The sequence below is a fragment of the Micropterus salmoides genome, unplaced genomic scaffold (genome assembly GCF_014851395.1).
Source record: "Micropterus salmoides isolate LMB-PRFRI ecotype aquatic unplaced genomic scaffold, ASM1485139v1 Ms_hic_scaffold_12, whole genome shotgun sequence".
In the NCBI taxonomy this organism is placed as follows: Eukaryota; Metazoa; Chordata; class Actinopteri; order Centrarchiformes; family Centrarchidae; genus Micropterus; species Micropterus salmoides.
This window is the reverse complement of record NW_024040263.1, coordinates 33,084,939-33,105,934: the sequence shown is the minus strand read 5'-3', so window position 1 is coordinate 33,105,934 and position 20,996 is coordinate 33,084,939. Positions and strand designations below refer to the sequence as shown.

Below are 20,996 nucleotides of genomic sequence, written 5' to 3'. Positions count from 1 at the left end.
GGGCTGCAGACGTGATGTTACAGAGCCGTACCCAGTGGAGTCCAGGCGTAAGGAGCCCAGACATCTGGAGGGAGCTTGTGGAACCACGTCTCCATTGCATCAAAAGGAGCAAGTTGAGGTGGTCCGGGCATCTGACCAGGATGGCTTTTGGGCACCTCTGCTTGGAGGTTATTTGTGGGCATGTGTAAGTGGTAGGAGACAGGTTGAACCAAGAATATGCTGGAGAGATTATACATCTCATCTTTTCTAGGAACGCCTGGTGATTCCCCTGGAGGAGCTGGAAAATGTTTTTTGGGGAGAAGCACGTCTGGACTACCTTGCTTATCCTGCTCCCACCACGAGCCCCAGAGGAGTGGTAGAAAATGGATGGATGAATGGACCGCAGAAAATGAAGAAGACAGAATGAGTGAATGATGTGGTTCGATTCCCACTGTGCCCCGTCCCCGAGCAAGACACTTAACCCCTCGTTGCTCCAGAGGCGTGCGACCTCTGACATGTATAGCAATTGTAAGTCGCTTTGGATAAAAGCGTCGGCTAATTGAATAAACGTAATGAAAATGACTAACTGAAGGAAAGAAGAATGTTAAGTATGGTTGTAAAAGGAGAGAAAAATAAAGGATGGAGTTAAAGGTGGGTTATGTGATTCCGTAGAAATCGAATGCCATTATATAGAGCGAACAACGACACAGCATTGAAATGTTACTAACGTCAGCTAAGTTGTAGGTTAACAAACCGTCGCTACAGTAGCTGCTAGAAGATGACCTGACACTGGACTTTTTACAGTGCACGCACTGACCAGACAGTTAGCAGACCATGAGGAGGTATTTGCTGAATTTGACAAAAAGACGTGTACTGCATTAGAATCATGTACCATACCTTTAATGAGAAGTAGCTGAAAGAAGAGGAAATAATTTAACCAAGAGAATAGAGAATGAAGCAATAAGAAATGAAACAGAATGCAGTCACTGAGTCGAGATGGTGTGAATAAGTAAACATGAAGAAAGGGCACAAGGTAGAATATCAGTGACATAACTAGTCCTCCCAAGTGGAAATTGTGTTTTAATTAAAAAGTGAAAACTACTTTTGGATATGTAAAAAAAAAAAAATGTATCCAATCATTGTGTCCTGCCAGTGGCAAAGAAGCTCCAGTTAAGGTGCTGCTCTGTATGTGAATGAGTAGATATAGAAGAAAACTAGATTGGTTAAGCTTCATTTTCAGAAGAGGAAAGAGCAAACTAGCAGATGAGACAGCTCAGAAAATCCTAATGTATCAGACTTAAACACAGATTGGGCACAGATCAAAACCTTTCTGATTGAAAATGAGCTGATCTATATTGAGCTGGAGGAATGAGAAATGGCTTGTGACATCGCAGGACATCTCAACACAATGAACCCGCAGCTGGAAGGCACGTGCCAAACAGTGCTAGCCCTGTTTGATGCATGGAAAGCATTTCTGCCAAATGTCAGCTTCTTCTCCCATGACATTCAAACTTGAGCCTTTCGCAACTTCAGACAACAGTGGAAGATGTCAACACCCAAGCCTGTCAACTCTGATGACATCAGTGTGCATCCAAGAACTTGAGACGGCATTCATCAGATTTCAAGAATTTCAGCAGTACGGGCCAAAATGTGTCAAAGCCAGAAAACTTTAAGGAGAGAAATCTGGCTTTGCCCCTATCTAAGCCAGTTCATAAATTGAAAGTAAAGTTACAAGCACACCGGTAAATGCCGCAGTCATCTTCTTTTTGTATATTGACATTCATAATATATAGGTTAAAGGTTAAAATCTGAAATTAGTCAAATCCTTTACTTAAGAAAAGGTAGAAATACATAAAAGTAAAAATGCTGTATCCATAATTTTACTAAAAGCTGCACTTGTCAATGTTTATGAAACAATAACTTCCGCTCGCTCTGCGAGTATATAACTCAGCCAACCAGTCAAGCTGCTGTTTACAATATCTGTCCAGGCTCATAGAATAATGTATCGGAAGAAACTGAATAAAAAGTATAAAGTGTATATTTCAGATGGAATTGGATGGAAATGGAAGTTATCACTATATTGATGATACAGATGTATGATTCCTGTGAATATACATTGTTGAACTGATTAATGATCAGTGTTCTGTTTTTCCTGGACATTATGATGTTACAGTGAAGTTTCAGAACAGTAAATATCTTCGCACCTCTATAATGAGAGACAGGTGCGTCGGAGGGGGCAGGTGAATAAAAAGTAGCAAAGAAAAACTCTTTGTCACAGGGAAGTTTTCCTTTGAAATTTAGGGTACAAATGTCCTCACTTCATCGTTGTATCTCCTTAAACATCTGTATAAAATGTTGTCATTCATTGTCCGACAAACAGTGAAATATAGCCATCATGTCCAACGAAGGTTAAAATGAAGGGCAACTGGACTTGGTTGAAGCTACTGGAAGACGTTTCGTCCCTTATCCAAAGGACTTCTTCAGTTCTGACTGACTGGCAGGGAAACTCAGCTATTTAACCTCAGTGGGGTCGTTATCTCGGGTCATCGATACCGCTGGTTCGTTAGTGTTCCTTGTTGCTGTGACGACAGTCGTTACAGTCGTTGAGACTACCTGTGGCCAAGACTGAACGACCATCGTTGGTATCTTCACCTGAGGCCAATAGGTTACGTTTGTTGAGTTTCCTGGGAAGTGATGAAAGGACAGCATTGTAAGTGGGGGATAAGTGGTGGCGTAGACCCCCTCCCCTGTTCAATGACGGCTTCTCAACCCTGGTGTAGATGGCTTCCTTGACACCTCTTTCAAACCATCCATCTTCTCTGTCTAAAATGTGCACCTGGTGGTCCTCAAACGAGTGTCCTCTGTGAGGTCCTCTGTGTCACAGAGGACACTCGTTTGAGGACCACCAGGTGCACACTTACAATGCTGTCCTTTCATCACTTCCCAGGAAACTCAACAAACGTAACCTATTGGCCTCAGGTGAAGATACCAACGATGGTCGTTCAGTCTTGGCCACAGGTAGTCTCAACGACTGTAACGACTGTCGTCACAGCAACAAGGAACACTAACGAACCAGCGGTATCGATGACCCGAGATAACGACCCCACTGAGGTTAAATAGCTGAGTTTCCCTGCCAGTCAGTCAGAACTGAAGAAGTCCTTTGGATAAGGGACGAAACGTCTTCCAGTAGCTTCAACCAAGTCCAGTTGCCCTTCATTTTAACCTTCGTTGGATAACTATGACCTGGATGACTGAGAATCTTCATAGACATAGCCATCATGTGCACTGTAAAAAGGGTCACATGTAATAAACGGACTGTACTTAGATAGCGCCTTTCTCGTCTTCCGACCACTCAACTGCTCATCAGAATGGAACTAACATTCATACACCCTCACACACCACAGCCGTCGAGAGCAATTTGGGGTTCAGTATCTTGCTCAAGGACACTTTGACACACAGGCTGAAGGAGCCAGGAATCAAACCATAAACTTTCTAATTACCGGGCAACCTGCTCTACCTCCTGAGACACAGACAGATTGGACAAATTCATAGATAAACACAAACTGCTTACTAGGTCAACATCACTAGCTTTAACTGAACTCATTGAAGAAATTACAAATTCCACTGACCAAAGAAAAATATGGAGTTGGGGTATTCATTGACTTGAAAAAAGCATTTGATACAATTAATCATGAAATACTAATCAATAAACTGGAAAGGCTCGGGATCAGGGGGAGAGTGCTGAATTGGTTAAGCAGTTATTTATAAGACAGGAAACAATTTGTGAAGTTGGGAGATTCCACATCTGAATGTTTGGACATTGCGTGTGGTGTCACCCAGGGGTCAGTGTTGGGACCCAAATGATTTATCCTCTTAATAAACGACACATGTAAAGTATCTGATCTACTCAAATTTGTATTATTTGCAGACGACACAAAAATCTTTAGTACTGGTCAGAATTTACAGCAACTCCAGGACTTAATCTCTTCAGAATTCAGAAAAATAAAACAGTGGTTTGACACAAATAAGCAAAACTAAATTCATGATATTTGGCAACTGTAAATCAATCAATCAAATTCAGTTACAGTTCGAGGGTGTTAATATAGAAAGTGTAAATGAAATGAAATTCTTTGGAGTGATTATAGACGACAAGATTTGCTGGAAATCTCACACAAACCATATCTAAACAAAACTGTCTAGAAGTATTTCAGTCCTGGCTAAAGCTTTTTGTATTGTTCACTGGTGTTACCGTATTTAAATTACTGTGTAGAGGTTTGGGGGAACACATATCAAAATTCATTGCAATCGTTATTTATACTTCAAAAAAGAGCAATGAGAATAATTCATAACACTGGATATTTGGGACTCACCAACTCATTATTTTCACAGTCTAAAGCATTAAAACTATTTGATCTCGTTGAATTTCAAACAGCAGTAATTATGTTCAAGGCTAGAAACAATTTATTGCCTGGCAATATACAGAAAAGGTTTTCTGAAAGAGAGGGAGGCTACGACTTAAGGGGAAAGTCAAATTTTAAAACGGGCAGTTTTCGAACTACTAGGAAAAGTTTCTGTTTATCTGTCAGTGGTGTTAAATTGTGGAATAAACTAAATAATGAATTAAAGCAATGTCCAAACATATTCCATTTTAAAAAAGATGTTCAAAGAAATGATATTCCTGAGGTACAGAGAAACACAGTGCTAACAGTAACCTGGGTTTATATTGAATAATTTGCAGTATGTATAAATATTGCCGTGTATGGGTAATATCTGTATGTGAATAGAACTTTTGAATATATATTTTCATTGATTATAGATTTATTATCTCTGTAGACCTATTATTTTGTAGTTATTTCCTTAAATATGGTAGTAAGGGTATAAAGCGGTAGGAGTACATAAGTTTTACTTCTTCCTACCTCCTTTATTTAAGTACTGGGAAGTATGGAGTTTTATTTTGTTGTCATTTGGTTTTTACCACTATTTTTTGTTTCGTTGATTATTATTTATTTATGTTCAAAATAAAGATATCAATCAATCAATCTCTCAATTTTCACCTCCTGTCCATATGTGGACTTGTCCTTGGGCAAAACGCTGAAGCCCAGGTTGCTCCCCAACTGCTGTGGATGCACAAGCTTGTTTTCCTAATTGTTGCTGTTCTGGGCAGCAACTACGCAATCAACATCAACCTCAATTCCAGCCACAAGCAGAAGCTGTTTTCAGGGAAACATCTCTGATTAACCCACTGTACACGATGCAATCAGCACCAAACTGCAGAAAGACAAAGCTAGCTAAACATATTTAGCTGTCAACAGGTTTCATTTTAAATGAACACTTCAGAGTGAAGAAGAATGAGGATGATAGCAAATAGCCACTTTTCCCAGCCCTTGGCTTCTCTCTGCCTCATTCTGCCCTGTTGACAGCCCTATTGCAGTATTTCTATAATATGTAAGTAAGTGAATGGATAATTCCACATTTCCAGATTTAATCACTTTGGTGAGTAAAATGAAGGCAGATAGAAATGACAAAAACCCAGACCTATGTTATAATTAACGAGAAAGCTCAGTTCATTTCCTAACTGGTCTGGTTACACATCATCTGTTTGACCTTTGATTTGACACTGTCCTCTTCACAAGATGCAATCACTTTAAAGCTTTAGAAGAAGAAGAAATTATATATGCAAAATTAGCTTGCTACCAGCTTGATCCAGCTCACTATCCTCTTGATGCACTGTGGCCTTGGGCTAAGGACGTCAGTCTACTCAGGTCTGAAAGCTTCCAGGAATGAGCAACAATGATTTTCTTTATTTAAAAGAACAAGTGACGGGTGGAAGAAATGTGTGCAAGCAGCATAAATTGACAGTGAAATGAAAAGAAGGAGGTTGAAAAGGATTAGTCACTCTTACCTATGTCTGAAATCTTTGTTTCTTTAATACAGTTCAAGCAAAGGAAAGAAAACAGGAGAAGAGACAAGAGTTAGTAGACAGATATTATAACAAAGGTTCTAGAGAAGAAGAATTCAGAATCTGAATCATGCTTCTCAGAGGTCAGTAGGAAAACAGATTTCAAATGGCTGTTAGAGCTTTGGAGAAATGAGCACTCAAGAGGGTGCCAAGAGCATGTTTCTAAATGGAGAGCAATAATCCAGACTTTTCCTTCCTAAATTCAGAATGTTCTTGTATCTTTTTTAGCACTCTGGCTAAAGAGTAAGTACTTGAATGTTCTGGCCATGCAGCTATCCCTCTCTTCATTTATGCTTTTGAGCTTAGCTTCAAAGTCCTCCAAGACCAATGATGAGTAGTTGAATAGTTGACTGCAGGATGGATTACCGCCCAGAAAAGCTGAGGCACAGAGAGGCTAGGTTTTAATTAAAAACCAAGAACTCTCAAATCAATCACTTCATTTTCACAAATGTTACATGCCATATTTTGTTTTACTCAAATCAACCATTCATGCATTTATAATGACCCTGAGAAACCTGGATGAAATGGTTCTGGCAACACTTTACTCTAAAATGGAGTTCTTTGAGTTTATCTATGTGACACTATAAACTCTGGATTAGACCATAGACTGTACAGAGAGCCTAAGTCACTTACTTCCGCTTCCGGCTCATGGGACCTTATTTTGGAAAAATTATGTACGGTAGTGAACGGCGAGAGACAACTTATCTTTTTATCCCATTAGAATTGAGCCCTGAATTACACACATGATGTTGGTCAATTTAATATAGAACTTTGCGAGTAAAGAAAGTCGCATTTTGTTGTAAAACAGTAAAGTTACATGTTGTTTTGTGTGAAATCGCTCAATGAACTACATCTCTCGTCTCGCACAATATACTTCACCAACATGTTAGCGCGGTAAAGCTAGCTAACATTCATTGCTTTCTTGCTACTAGCTAGATAATGTAGATGCAGAAATATATCTCACCTGATGTGTTTAAGCCAACAGTCTTTTATCACATCATCCTCCCATGTAAGTGTTTTGATGTTAGCTTCAGTACCGTTAGCTTCAGTCATTGACATAGAAAGTTACGACGTCACATACGCTAATTTTGGGTTTGTGGTCTTTGTAATTACGTATTTTCGCAGTCTTATATCTCAACAGTTTTACATCAAACTACGACCTTCTTTAATTAAAAATGTATCTTTTAAATCGACAAAGATCATATGTGGAATTCAAGGCACAATTCAAACGGGATCAAAATATTTGTTGTCTCCTGCCGTTGACTACCGTACAATATTTTTCCGAAATAAGGTCCCATGGTGGTCCACCAGAAGGGGAGGGACTTAGGCTCTCTATATAAGAAATGAACGTAGTCATCGTGACGTCACCCGTTGGTTTGTGGACTGCCGTTTTGAAGCCTCTAGTTTGGCCGATAGGGCGCCGCCATGTCGAGTTTTTGCAACCAGGAAGTGCCCGGGAAGTGACGATACGGCGGAGCTCACGGCCGTGTGCGGAGCTAGCTAACTTCCTTAGCTAGGTGCAACTGTAACTGACGTTAACTGTCAGGGCTGATAACTTTGTCTAGCGAACAACAGCCGTAAAACTAAATGTACTCACCAGAGAAAGTGAACAGCCGACTCCTAATAAGCCTTAATAAGCTTTTTAAATTTACACAGTGCTGAGGGTACGAGTCGGCTCTAGCCTGATTGACAGGTCGCCACGGTAACAACTTGTCAATCATAGATAATCCCGCCCTGAAGCATACTCTGCTTTGTGGTCTCTTTTAAAATAAATGGGACCATAATTTACTAAATGAACATCGTTTTGTGTTGAAGAAGACTTGAAACTAGCGACTGAGACCACAAACTCATCAGGAAAGTGTTTACTGGGGTAATTATTCAGCTGAGAAGTAGGGTCATTTTCCCATTGTTTCTAATGGGGCCGGACTTCTTTTTGCAACCAGAAGAGTCGCCCCCTGCTGGACTTTCAACAGAATACAGGTTTCAGGGACTTCCGCATCGGCTTCATATTGTAGACCGGAAGCTTCCCGCTTGGATTAGACTCAAATTAAGCCGGAGCAGAAGCCAGACTCCCACCCTCCCCTCTTACCTCAGCTCCATGACACTGGTAACATTCCCAGAGGGGAAAATCCTCCTGATGTAGTTGAAGTCTCCAACGTAGATGCTACCATCTGCTCCACAGGCCAGAGCCAGGGGCGCCAGCAGCTTGTTGCCCTCCGCCTGCCCGTTACAGCTGGGGCAGGAGATGCTGCGGCGACGTCCATTTCCTAGAAGAGGATGTTGAAATACATTTTATCTGTCTGCTTTTTCCACAAAAAAGATTCACCAGTTGGGAGCTCATTTTATCTATAATTTATATGTATATTTGTTTTTTAAGGCCAGGTTGTTGAACTCTGTTGTGGACCAAGCATTTATTTGAAAAAGTCAAGTCAAAGAAAGACGTGGGGTAGATGCACTGTTCACCATCCCCATTACCCAGGATTCAATTCCCTGTAGGGCAAGTGCTGTCAGGGACTGCGGTGCACAGAGAAATGGACGGAAATGGATTTTAAAAAGTAATGATGAAAAATATGTTTTTCTCTTCCTATGAGAATAATAATATGCAATAACAATGTGCAGAAATGAAAAGCTCAATCAAGTCAATAACATTTGATTCTGTACTTACCCATGATGCTGCTGATCACAGGGGGCTGCTGGGAAATGAAAATGTTCTCACCATTGCCCTTGTACAGTATACCTGATGGAGAGAAAATGTAAGGATGAGAGAAGGATCTCACTCTCTCTCTCACAGCCACTCTAATTATACATTGCAGAGCATTGGTACGGTAGAGGTGAGCTTTCACTAACACAGCTGTCACTTCAAAATGCACCAAAATGTTGTCCTTTTATTAAAAATCAGAGGCCCTGTCATTGGGCTTCACAATGATGTGATATTTTCTTTGCTTGTTGATTGGACTATATTTTACATTTGAAAGTAGGGTGTTGTACGTATCTGCAAAACTAGTTATATCGTATTATTATTATTATTATTATTATTATTTAGCTTTAGCAAACAGAAAAAACTTGTTGAGATTAAAACTCTCTTTTTTCAAGAGTGTCCTATGACCAAGAAGCACAATTAACAAAGTTGCTGACATAAAAAACATACAACATAAACATAGTAAAATAACAATTTAACATGAATAGATGAAGATGAAGATAAATATCAGTTACAAGGTCAGAAAATATCAAAATGTTTTTAAATATTCACCACAACTCATCACCAACAGGGATCACACGAGTAATCAGTCATAGCATCTACAGCCAGAATTGCCAGCCACCAAGTCATTTAAATGTTGGTAGCCTTGTGCTGTCTTCAGGCTAATCTTTACACTGATGAGAGAGTGAGTGTGGGAAGCTCCTGAATGTCTTTGATCAGATAATGTTAGTGGAGATGAAGCAATTATGAGATACCCAAAATTACCGTTGGATTCATGACACCGGCCACCGTGTGTATGATAGTTAATCAGAATCATTCTAAAGTGACAGGTGCATGTCTGCTATTTGCAATCAGCACACGGCCACACCCTCCATTTCTCTATTTAATGAAATATGTTTGCCTAGAGGTGTATCATGGAGAAAGTGTTTTGTTGAAGAGGAAAAAAAAACCCATGGGATTCAAACACATAACCTCCTTGGTGAGAGTCCTGCGCTTTACAAACTGAGCCGACCGAACACTGTAACATTCAGATTAAATATTATTTCTTATGTTCTCACCCATTATCCCATCTAATGGATGAAAAAATTGCTCCGATGCAAAACCTATTTACAGAGCCCTGCTGTATATTATTACTTCTTCTTCTTCTTCGAAGGTACGTATTCAACGTAATGATGAGCGTCTACACTGCCAGAATTCTACAAGAAGAAGAAGAAGAAGAACGTAGTGACGAAACGCACTCTGTAGTTTGTCCGTTTTGGGCTACTGTAGAAACATGGCCGCAGTTATGTAGATAGAAATGTCTTATTCTAAGGTAATAAATACATAACAGTTCATTATGTGAGGTCATAGTTTTGGATCTTATATTGCATTTCTGTCGATTTTTTTTTTAGTATGTAGCCCAGACCACCATCTTTCGCTTCAAATTATTAACCATGCTTTGGTTGCCAGGAGTGGATATTGTGCAAAAGGTCCTTGCCAACCTCTCAGGCTGACATGGGAGGGCCTTCAGCTGATGTAGTTCACCTGGGCCTGTTTTACATTTTAGGAGACAGGGTTGACAAGAAAGATGTGTGTGATGTGTTCGTGCAAACATGAATTACACTGCCTGTGCTTGGTTGTCATGTTAAACTGCAAACCAACTGCGTGTTTGGTGAACTGGCCAGGTGTGTGAAGGTGAGAAAGTAATGGGGACATTTTGTGTCATGTTTTCCTTTTTATTTCAACTGTTTTATGTGCATTTTTCAATTTGTGCTTGAAAAATGTAAATTTAGCAGAAAAGTGTTTGGTTGAGGTGTAAAAGGGTAAAAGGTATCAAGTATGCAACTTACACATCACTCAAGCTTCTGCTCCACTGAAGAAAACATGAGATCTGACACATTGGTCTGATAAGGAAATTAACAGAAGTGCCATATTTCCGTCAAGCTTTCCCCGTGGTGTTCCATTGTTTGAGGTTTGACTGGAAGTCTTTTATTAACATCTCATCTCATCGCGCTCTGTGTAATGGTTTAATGACACCCAGCTAAGAAGTTAGCGCCACAAACAATTGGCCTTAATGAACCGACTCCTAATATTGACATAAGTGTAGTGGATGGAAACGCACCCTCTGGCCTTGGTGATGTGTGCAGATGCAGCAGCCCTTCAAACGTCGCTACATTTCTGTTCTCATTTATTCTGGTTTTCACCTTTTACGCTAAAGCACGTATTAGTTTATGACAGAAATAAACACATCGGCACTGGAAAAGGACGTGCAGGGAGTGAATTGAGTGCAGCGGACTTTGGGAAGATCACTGCCCACAGCATCACCACCACCCAGCCGGACCAGCCGCTGCAGGGAGGAGAGGGAGGATAGCTGGGATAAGATCTAAACTAATCCAGCTTGGACCTGAGGTTGCTCCACTACCCCACCTAGTCCTGGTTAATCGTTCGCAGGAAGATGGAGTTCCTTTGACATTATTATATTTGTTTACCCTGTGTTGTTTGACCTTGATTCCACGATTGATTTTCTTTTGCAGATTTTCTGGAAAAATCGGTTAAAAGTTGCAATACATGTGGATGGAAACCCAACTACAGTGAATAAATGAATACTGCAGTACATCTTTGAAAGAGCCGTCAGTCCCTCTGACTTGATTTATGCATCAATATGCTGTCTTCCGGTAGTAGAACTCTTTTGTGTTACATGGTGTAAGTGCTTCATTCAACTTTTCACAATAAACACGGTCAATTTATAAGTTCTTCAAACCCAGCATGACACATTGCTATCGGACTTTAAATCCCACATCAGTCGGTTCCCTTCCTGTCCAGCTGTCTCTAGATCTCTCTCCCTTCTCTCCATCATCCTCTCCTTCTTTCATCTCTCCCTCAATTAGTAGGTGTTGATTGATCAACAGAGACTGAGCCAGCAGGGTTCCACCCATGCTGTGCTGCGGTCTACACAGGCAACCAACTATTGGCCGACTGGAAAATAGTGTGTGTGTGTGTGTGTGTGTGGTGATGCAGAGTGATGATAAAGAGATGGTGATGCAGGGTGATATGAGAGAGAGAGAAACAGTGTAGAAAGAGAGAGGAACATTGAATTCTCCTGCTGTGTTAGAAGAGAGGACTGTAAAGCTTTCTCACACAGCTTTCAGTCTGTGCGTGTCTCTGTGTGTGTATAAATCAGCGCATCTGACCTTGATTTCAAACCTGTAGATTGGAAAATTCTTACCACATCCACTAAGCGCCCTGACACATAAATCTAAGACCTAGTGCCAACCAGGTCGGGCTGCCAAAACCCTTTCTTTTGCCTCCCACCTTCGGCAACACTTGGACACACAGTATTCATGATCCAAAACCAGTAAGAGCAAGACAAAACAAACCAGCCAACCATTTTAGGGCCACTGTGAATTAGTATAACTATTACAGCAGATGGACCTCTGCTAGTGAAAGATGAATATACAGTGGAGATTAAAAAAAAGGCAAACATCCAAATCATGAAGTGACTGATGTGTTAGTCAGACTGCTCTCTGTCACTGACTGCTCCTGCTGAGCAGACGCTGATAAGAGCAGACTAGAGCCAACTGTGCCACAAAAACTTCAGGTGTGGACCGCCAAACACGTCCTAATAGTGCCCAAGGAACAGCTTGTTGAGATGGTGTATCAGGGCTTTCACACACACAAACAGTACTTCTGGTACTCTACAACCTGTTAAACACACGCACACACACGGGTGCATAATGTATAAAGCAAGTTGAACAGTGACTGAAGGTTCTCGGCAGCGGAAATCAGTGTGAAGAATGACCTTCAGCCAATCAGAGGAATGCAATATTTAAAAAGATGGCTCCTCATGGCCAAGGATGAATGAAAAAGTTTAGATCTTTCATTCAGGACAAGTCAAAGGCTTTTCCTTGAGCTAAAACTGGAATCAATTTGCAATAAAACATCTGCACGTATCTGGAATTGAAATGAACGTGTGCATAACTATTACATGAGGTACCAAAAAAGGTAGTTTACCTGTCCCCCTATTTTTTTATAGATTCATTAAACATGGACAATACACATACATATTATTACATTTCAGTATGCTGATGGCTAATCTATTGCGCTAATGACTCTAGATGAAGTTATCCCATCACCTGGGAATAACAAAACCAATCCCTTTCAGAAAACTATTTCATTACAGCAGACATCCAGTCAGCACCCATGTACCAAACAGTTACCAAAAGGTTGCTACTTCTTCTTCTAATACTACTTCCGAGACTGCTACTATGGCAGTCTTTACAACAACAACTAATACTACTACCACTAACATTACTACTACTCTCCCTCTTGCCATTCTCATACAGGCCCCACTTCACAGTGCACAAGCCTGCCACCCTGAGTGTGATGTCAGAGGAAAATGGCCGCTGTGTGAATATGTCGTAGGGAGGTAAAGGTTTTAATATTCTGCCTTATCTAGGTTGCATCCTGGGTGAATTGTTGTCATGTAGACATAAGCTGCTGAAGTCTCATTACAATTGATGGGAAAACCAAATTTGATTTAGAGCAGGAAATCAAAAAAAATCTACATTCTGTTACATAAAATAACGTTTATGTTCTAGACTTTTCTCTTATCTCTGCATTTCTGTGTGTAAAATACTGTATAGACTTTACTCTGCAGGGATAAAATTCAAATGAAGAGAAAATCACTCCCTGATTGAACATTGAACCACTCGGGGGTCGATTATGACCGTCCTCCTTCTGGGTCCTTACGGGTCTTCAGGTGGGCGTAGAAGCCAGTCCTGGAGCCGCATTTGTTGGGAATAAGTTGACCTTTGCGAGTACGCTAACGTTGGTGCGCTTATCCTCCCCGCTAATCAAAAAGATCTTCCTGAAGAATCACTGTTGGTATGCATCGAGTGCCTTCTTGTGCCTGCTATATGCTGCCCATGTTTCTGACCCATGCCGTAGGCTGGGCAGCACTGCCGCTTTGTACACCGACATTTTTGTTCTGGCCTGAAGGTTTTCTTAATCTTCAGAAGGCCAGGCTGGCACAACTGACACGACGGTCTATTTCAGTGTCAGTGCTGGCTTTGGAGGAGAGAAGGCTGCCAAGATATGGGAGCTGGTCAAAGGTCACAAGTGTATGTTGCTTTGTATTAAGGAGCCATAAAGCTTAACCCTTGAATACACATATCAAGGCAGCGTCAGTGTGAATTAGTTAAGGATGGAGGAGAAGACTAGTTCTGGTGAAGCTAAGGCTACCTTTGATAATACATGGTACAGAGGGAGCAGGTGAACTACTGATTCAGTTACCTGCAGGTCACAGGTTACTTGCATTTAGTTGAGTAATTAGATGTAAGGAAAGAGTAGATCCATTGTTAAAAAACTCAACTACAAACACTTACATTTGGATTTGTGGTCAGAGAGCCCCCACATAAATGTAAAGTTGTTTAAAGTTCAGCAATTTTGATTTGGTTTGATGTCCTGGAAAATAAGCATGTTCTCTGGAGCAGAGCACTAAGCTAAAGCACTCCAACTGTGGCTGAGCTGCTTTACCAGGCAGCTTACACTCTTACACTCCCAGAGTCAGAGATGTGTGAATACACAGACAAACATGGGCGTGCACACACACACACACACACACACACACACACACACACACACACACACACACACTCACAATGCATGCAAAAGAAAGCAGATCATCTCTGTCAACCCTGTGCCCCTGAAATCCCTCCACACACACAATCTCTCTCTCTTTCATCCAGTCTTATCTGAGTTGTTCAGCAGTGCTCACCGATCACACAGCACCAGGTGTGTGTGTGTCCGTCTGTGTGTAAAGGTGTGGACAAGTCTGTGCACACAAATGCAGTTTGTGTCTCTTTTTCTCCGTCATTCTCTTTTCTTCCCTTATGTTTTTTTTTGTATTCGTGGTCTCTCATAATATTCTGTTTCTCTCTTTTTCTTTCTGTCTTTGTTTTTATTTGTTGGTTCCTCTCTTTCCCACAATAAATATCTACATTCTGGTATAACATGATGTAGATTACTGAAGCACAGTAAGTCTCAACCTCGGATCTGTTTTCGTGGTTACGCACAAAAAAGGTTGAGTGCTTTAAAAGTCAGTGTTGCTAAACAGAAAAGTCAAATTCTATGCTTAATAATGGAAACAATATGTAAATAATTAACCATATTCTCAGACGTTTGTGGTGTTTTGTTTATTTCCTAAAATATTATATTACCATTACAAGCATTTCTTTTTATGAAAATCAGCTTTAAACAAAAGATGATTGATGAAAAGGAAAATTATTGTGTAATCAAATTCATAGTTTGTTGTTCAAAATGAATCATCACTCCCTTTGATTTGACACAACTACATGAACAAAGATAAAAGCAAAACTCTTGTTATACCATAAAAAACAAAACTCAATTCCAAAAGTAACCGGCTTTATAAGAGGTTCTGCTGTTTATTCCATTTTCTCAATCAAAAGAAATAGAACAATGTTCTGACTCATAACAAAGTGAGCAGTTCTCCTAGCAAAGCAACATTATTTATATAGCGCATTTCCATCCAGGTGGAAGCACAACGTGCTGCACAGAGCGTGAGCTACCACATAAATAAATAAATCAGACATAAGTAAACACAACTGAACCTCATTTAACCTGACCTCGGCACAGGCGTCATATGTATTTCTTTTAAAACTTTAGCAGCTGCATTTTGGAGTAGCTAATGGATGAGATTTCTGAACTGCGTGACGTTCCAGAGACAACTGTGACAATATATATAACAGACATTCAGTTGTCAATTTCCTTGATACACTCCGATAGCGTGTATCGTGCATTGCGGCTTATAACTTTTCATAGTTATAAGAACAGTTGGAGGAACAGCCCCCTTTTTCCTGTGTCCACACTGCAAGAACTGGGATCGATCGTAGTTCTCAGAACGTCGTATTGAGCGACTTTGTTAGCTCCTACTTGAGAGTACTGATGCCCAGCCGGCTGCCTCTGTCCCTGTCGAGCTCAACACTTTTTCTATGCACATTTTTGAGGAAACCAACATCATTCCTTCTGTGAGGCTAGCTGAGGACCTGGATCTCAAGCATGACCGAAGTGCTTTCCTATGGTGAACCCGCAAAAGTCACCCCACGGCCGGATGGCATTCTAGGCCATTTCCTCAGGAGGTCCAGCGACCAGCTTGCGTTGGTATTCACCTCTATGTTGAACCTCTCACTGAACCAGTCTGCAGTGATCACTTGCTTCAAACAGACCCCCATTGTCCCTGTACCAAAGATACCCTCCATCACCTGCCTGAATGACTATCGCCCTATGGCCATGAAGTCATGCAGTTGGTCAGAACTCACATCTGCTCTATTCTTCCTGACACGTTGGATCCCCTATAATTTGCATACCGAGCCAACAGATCAACAGACGATTCCATCGCAATGACGGCACACGCTGGGTTTTTTTCATCTGTTTTTTCCAGCTTTATTGCCGAAACACGTTTTGCCTATGACAGAAATCAGTCATTGGAAAAGGAAGACAGGGTTTCTGGAATAAGAGCAGCGGACCACAATCCACTCTGCCCAAACTACCGGAGCAGGCACCACGATGGGTGCGGTGAACTCTCAGGGGAGAGAGCCGGAAAAGGAGCCGTGATGGCCCAGTTTGGATTTCAGGCTGCTCCTAAAGGTCTGTACAAAGTGGGTCTCATGTTGGCCAAGCAACAAAAATCAGAGACTGACCCCATCAACGTCCCCGATCAAGCGCTCGGCAGGTGGTCCGTGTTTCGAGCTGTCAGCGCAAGACTACCGGAAAGATGAGAGGAGGTGGACATCGATGATGCTTGGTGCTCAAACACAGTCAAGATGGACTCTGCCAACTGTCAGACTTTTTATTGTGCATTATCATGTCGTTGCTGCTGTTTACATTCTCTCAGATGCAAATTCAAAAAATGCACTGCGGAATGTTCTTGGTGTTTATGTGTGTGTATATATGAATATATATCTAAATAACTGCATATTTTGTTTTTTTGTTATGTTACCATTTTTAATATACACTTAGCTGTAGCTTGAAAGGACTACAAATTTTAGGGCTGGACAATAAAACTATAACAATATAACAAATGTTCAATAAATATTCAATAAATGTGTTTATTCACTTGAATCATACACAAATTAGGACTTAATTTTTCTATTAAGATGTTTATTTTGTTGAGGAAGAAGGACTGAAAAAAGCTTTTACTTAATTTTACTCATGCATATTTGCTTTATTGCATTATTGTTTTGAATGTTCTACCTCAGATCTGTGAAGTGATCCACTGTTTGGCATCAAGTGTTCTGACCATAAAGAAAAGTTTAAACCACAATTTGAACCACAACTAAGTATTGAACCACAATCAGGCTTCTTCAGCTCTCACTCAGAGGCAAAAAGTCAGCCTTTAAAGAAACGATTTGATACTTTGATATCGAAACATATGAAGCGTTTTTTATCGCGATAACATTTTTGGCCATATCGTCCAGCCCTAACAAATTGTGTTTCATTACACAACCTTGTGCTGTATAATGAGAAATAAATAATCTTGTACCTTGAAAGCATGGATAAAAATACAGTTGTGTGACTATTTTAACAAAGCAGTCATAGCTTCCTAAATTAGAGGATTTTTCAAAATGGAAGAATAAAAAGTTCTAATTATACATTTAGTATTACCACTGTCTCCTGTAATAATGTTTATTTATGTTAGGAGGATAGTGAGTAGTGTGGTTGTGTTTAAGATAGCAATCTGCTGTGGCCATAACACTACTCATGTGTTCTCCACACAGCACTGATTATGATAACTACTGTCTTGCAGTCAGATAGCAATCCCTTCAGACCATCTGATTTAAAAATTGCTGGACACGCCTTACAGCTGTCATACTACCCTACTATCTACAGATGAATATAAAGATTAAGCACAAAGTTGAATATGAGACATTCAGTAAATAGAAAGGTAGCTGGTCTTCCCAGTCAAAACAAGAAAACATGAAAGAATGAAATGACTGAAGAGTGTCTTACTGCCAGAACGTTAGAAGTCAACACTCACTGTACAGGCATGTTATTTCCAAATCTAACACAACGTCCCATCCACATCATTAGTGGAGCTACAAGACAAACAGCATAGAAAACACAGCAGGAGTGTTTGACGGTCTCGCTCGCTCTCAAACACACACACACACACACACACACACACACACACACACACACACACACACACACACACAGACAAGATATTGTCCATAAAGGGTGTTTTAATCTCAAAGGGTCAAACACACATTGTGCGTTGGCGTACTCTCCCTTGAAGACACAAAATCACACCCAGAGACCATTACAAATATAGACAGAAAATCACAAATCACACATGCATTTTAAACGCACACACACCCACACGCAAACACAATCGGGTGACAAGGTGCTGAAAACCCAAGAGTGCTGCAGGCAGAGAGGAATGAATAGCAATGTGATGGATGGGGTGACAGATAGAGGACAACAAGGAAGGGGAATAAGGAGAGGGGGGAGGGGGTTTATAAAATCAAAGTGCCTTTAAAGCTGCAAAATGCTTTTTTTTTTTTTTTTAACATATGTATCTATTCTTATATGAACCAGTTTTTAAAAGGTGGGCTATCTGAATGGAAATCAATCTCGTTTCATTCAGGTACAGGCGACCGATGTAGGTGATTCTGTAAGCAGCGCCGGAGTAACAGTAATGCATCCTTTATGAACCAGCTTATTATAACCTTATTATTATTAATATAACAAGTCTGTTTTCCCACGGCACTCCACTCAGCTTTACATTCATGTAAAAATGCATGCAGCACATTGAGAAGCGTCGGTTAAACAAGTCCAGGCTGAGTTTTTCTGTAACATAACTTTTTCAATTTTGTGGATATCACCTTTAGATATCAGGTATTTTTTTTAACCAAAAGTTGAGTTTTTGCTTGTTCTTGTTAACAATAATAAACTAAACTACAATAATAAAAAATAATAATAAGACATAGAAACTTTAAATCAAGTTAGTTAGTTTTAGGTAAATTAATAATAATAATAATGTCAATAAATGTGTGTATGTATGATATATGTGTGTAGCATGAAGGGACTACAATCTTTCTTTTGGTTATACAACCTTGTGTTGCATGACAAATAAAAATATACAACTCATAAACAACACTGTATATAGCTGCGGTATGAAATGCAGGATCTAGGTACAGGATGTGGTTTTGTCATGTTATGACACGTACCATTTTGTAGGTCCAGGATGTGATGTTTATCCAGCGTCCATCCTCCCATGTTGGAAGCATCCAGCTCGTAGCCCTGTAAAATAGCCGTTCTCTTCTCCCACAGGATGAGGTCCAGGCAGGACTCGTATTCAAACCCCACCGACACTACGAGACACAGACAGGGAGAGGCCAGTTATTCAGCTCTTTCCTTTGGTTTGGTTTGAACATGAGAACAGGAACGTTTCAGTGATTCACACCACAGCAAACGGACAACAGGTTTGAAAACACAGCGTTAACCTCCATCTGTCTGCTGCTTTCATAACATCCACTGACTCCAGTTGCAGGTTCATTGATGCCCTTCATTCTCTGGCCCAACACACACACACACTTCAAGCTTTCTTCTTTGCACTGAGAATCTACTTGTTAGGGCTGTCTACCAGTCTCCATGAGGTACAACTATAGACTCGACTATAGTCGTGACGCTCAGTGTGAGCGGCTCTGCCAGTTGCATCTTGGCAGTGCCTGACTCTGACAAATCCAAAAATGTAGAGCCAAATGAAGCCTGGTTGCTGAACCATCTAGCGGCTAGCCCCTTATTTTACCTTAACCATCACAACTACTTGTCTAACCCCAACCATTACCCTACCTCAACCGTGAAGGGTAATTTTGGTACTTTTAAACACATATTTTGGGGTTGAAATGACTAGTAAGTACAAAAACTTCTGGAATCCATGCAGTACATGGCTTCAGCCAGCAGCCGCAAATCAGCTGGAGTGGCTGCAATGTATTCCTTTGGGACAATGGCAGCCTTCAAAATTACGTTCACAAAAAGTGCCAGCTGAAGCCATCTTTTAGCTGCCTACCAGCGTCATGCAGGTGCATTATTACCAATTATTACCATTTATTACCAATTATTACCATTTATTACCAATTATTACCATTTATTGCCAGTCATTACCAATTATTACCACTTATTACCAATTATGACCACTTATTACCAATTATTACCATTTATTACCACTTATTACCAATTATGACCACTTATTACCAATTATGACCACTTATTACCAATTATGACCAATTATGACTAATTATTAACATTTATTACCAGTTGTTACCATTTATTACCAGTTATTACCATTTATTACCAGTTATTACCATTTATTACCAATTATTACCACTTATTACCAATTATGACCACTTATTACCAATTATTACCATTTATTACCACTTATTACCATTTATTACCACTTATTACCAATTATGACCACTTATTACCAATTATTACCATTTATTACCACTTATTACCATTTATTACCACTTATTACCAATTATGACCACTTATTACCAATTATGACCACTTATTACCAATTATGACCAATTATGACTAATTATTAACATTTATTACCAGTTGTTACCATTTATTACCAGTTATTACCATTTATTACCAATTATTACCACTTATTACCAATTATGACCACTTATTACCAATTATTACCATTTATTACCACTTATTACCATTTATTACCACTTATTACCAATTATGACCAATTATGACTAATTATTAACATTTATTACCAGTTGTTACCATTTATTACCAGTTATTACCATTTATTACCAGTTATTACCATTTATTACCAGTTATTACCATTTATTACCATTTATTACCAATTATTACCAATTATTACCAAATATTAACTGGGTAATTATAAGGCAATTTAAAATATGAAAAATACCCTAATAGCAAGTAATGAGCTGACTGAGGAGAATAGGTGTGTTCTGGTCTAAACTAAGTTTACTTTTAATCAAACGCTGATATAAAAGAGAGATATAAAAGATAATTCTGTTTTCTTGGCCACCTGGAGGTAGCAGAAATAAGGTGTGAACACAGCATTGACATCATCACCTCTTTAAGCTTATATGGTGAACTTGTTAGCGAACAGCAGTTATGGAGCTTCGTTAGCATTCATTTGTGTTTGGGTCCAATATTCACTCTATTTTAGCTCTCTACAGACTTCTGAGGGAATTGCTGAATGCTCCACTGTGTTCAGCAGCTTGTTGCTAACTGTGTGTCTGCTGTTGGGTGCTGAGATAGTAGTACAAGTGGGTTTTTAGAGCTTTTCACTAAAAACAAGCTGCTGGCTGCGTCAGAAAA

The 20,996-nt window shown here is 40.0% G+C and overlaps 1 protein-coding gene across 6 annotated transcripts in view; it reads right to left on the bottom strand.

The window, feature by feature from the left end:
• tenm3 (teneurin transmembrane protein 3) overlaps positions 1–20,996 on the bottom strand; it is an 824,111-nt gene that overhangs the window by 33,847 nt on the left and 769,268 nt on the right. For 4 of the 6 annotated variants that reach the window (XM_038714618.1, XM_038714620.1, XM_038714621.1 and 1 more), the window contains 4 exons: positions 18,863–19,006; positions 8,604–8,675; positions 8,028–8,205; positions 5,882–5,902 (listed from right to left, as the gene is read on the bottom strand). In XM_038714618.1, coding sequence (XP_038570546.1) covers positions 5,882–5,902; positions 8,028–8,205; positions 8,604–8,675; positions 18,863–19,006 — 415 coding nt within the window. The remainder of the gene's footprint in view (positions 1–5,881; positions 5,903–8,027; positions 8,206–8,603; positions 8,676–18,862; positions 19,007–20,996) is intronic. The other 2 variants (XM_038714619.1, XM_038714622.1) reach the window with 1 other exon arrangement.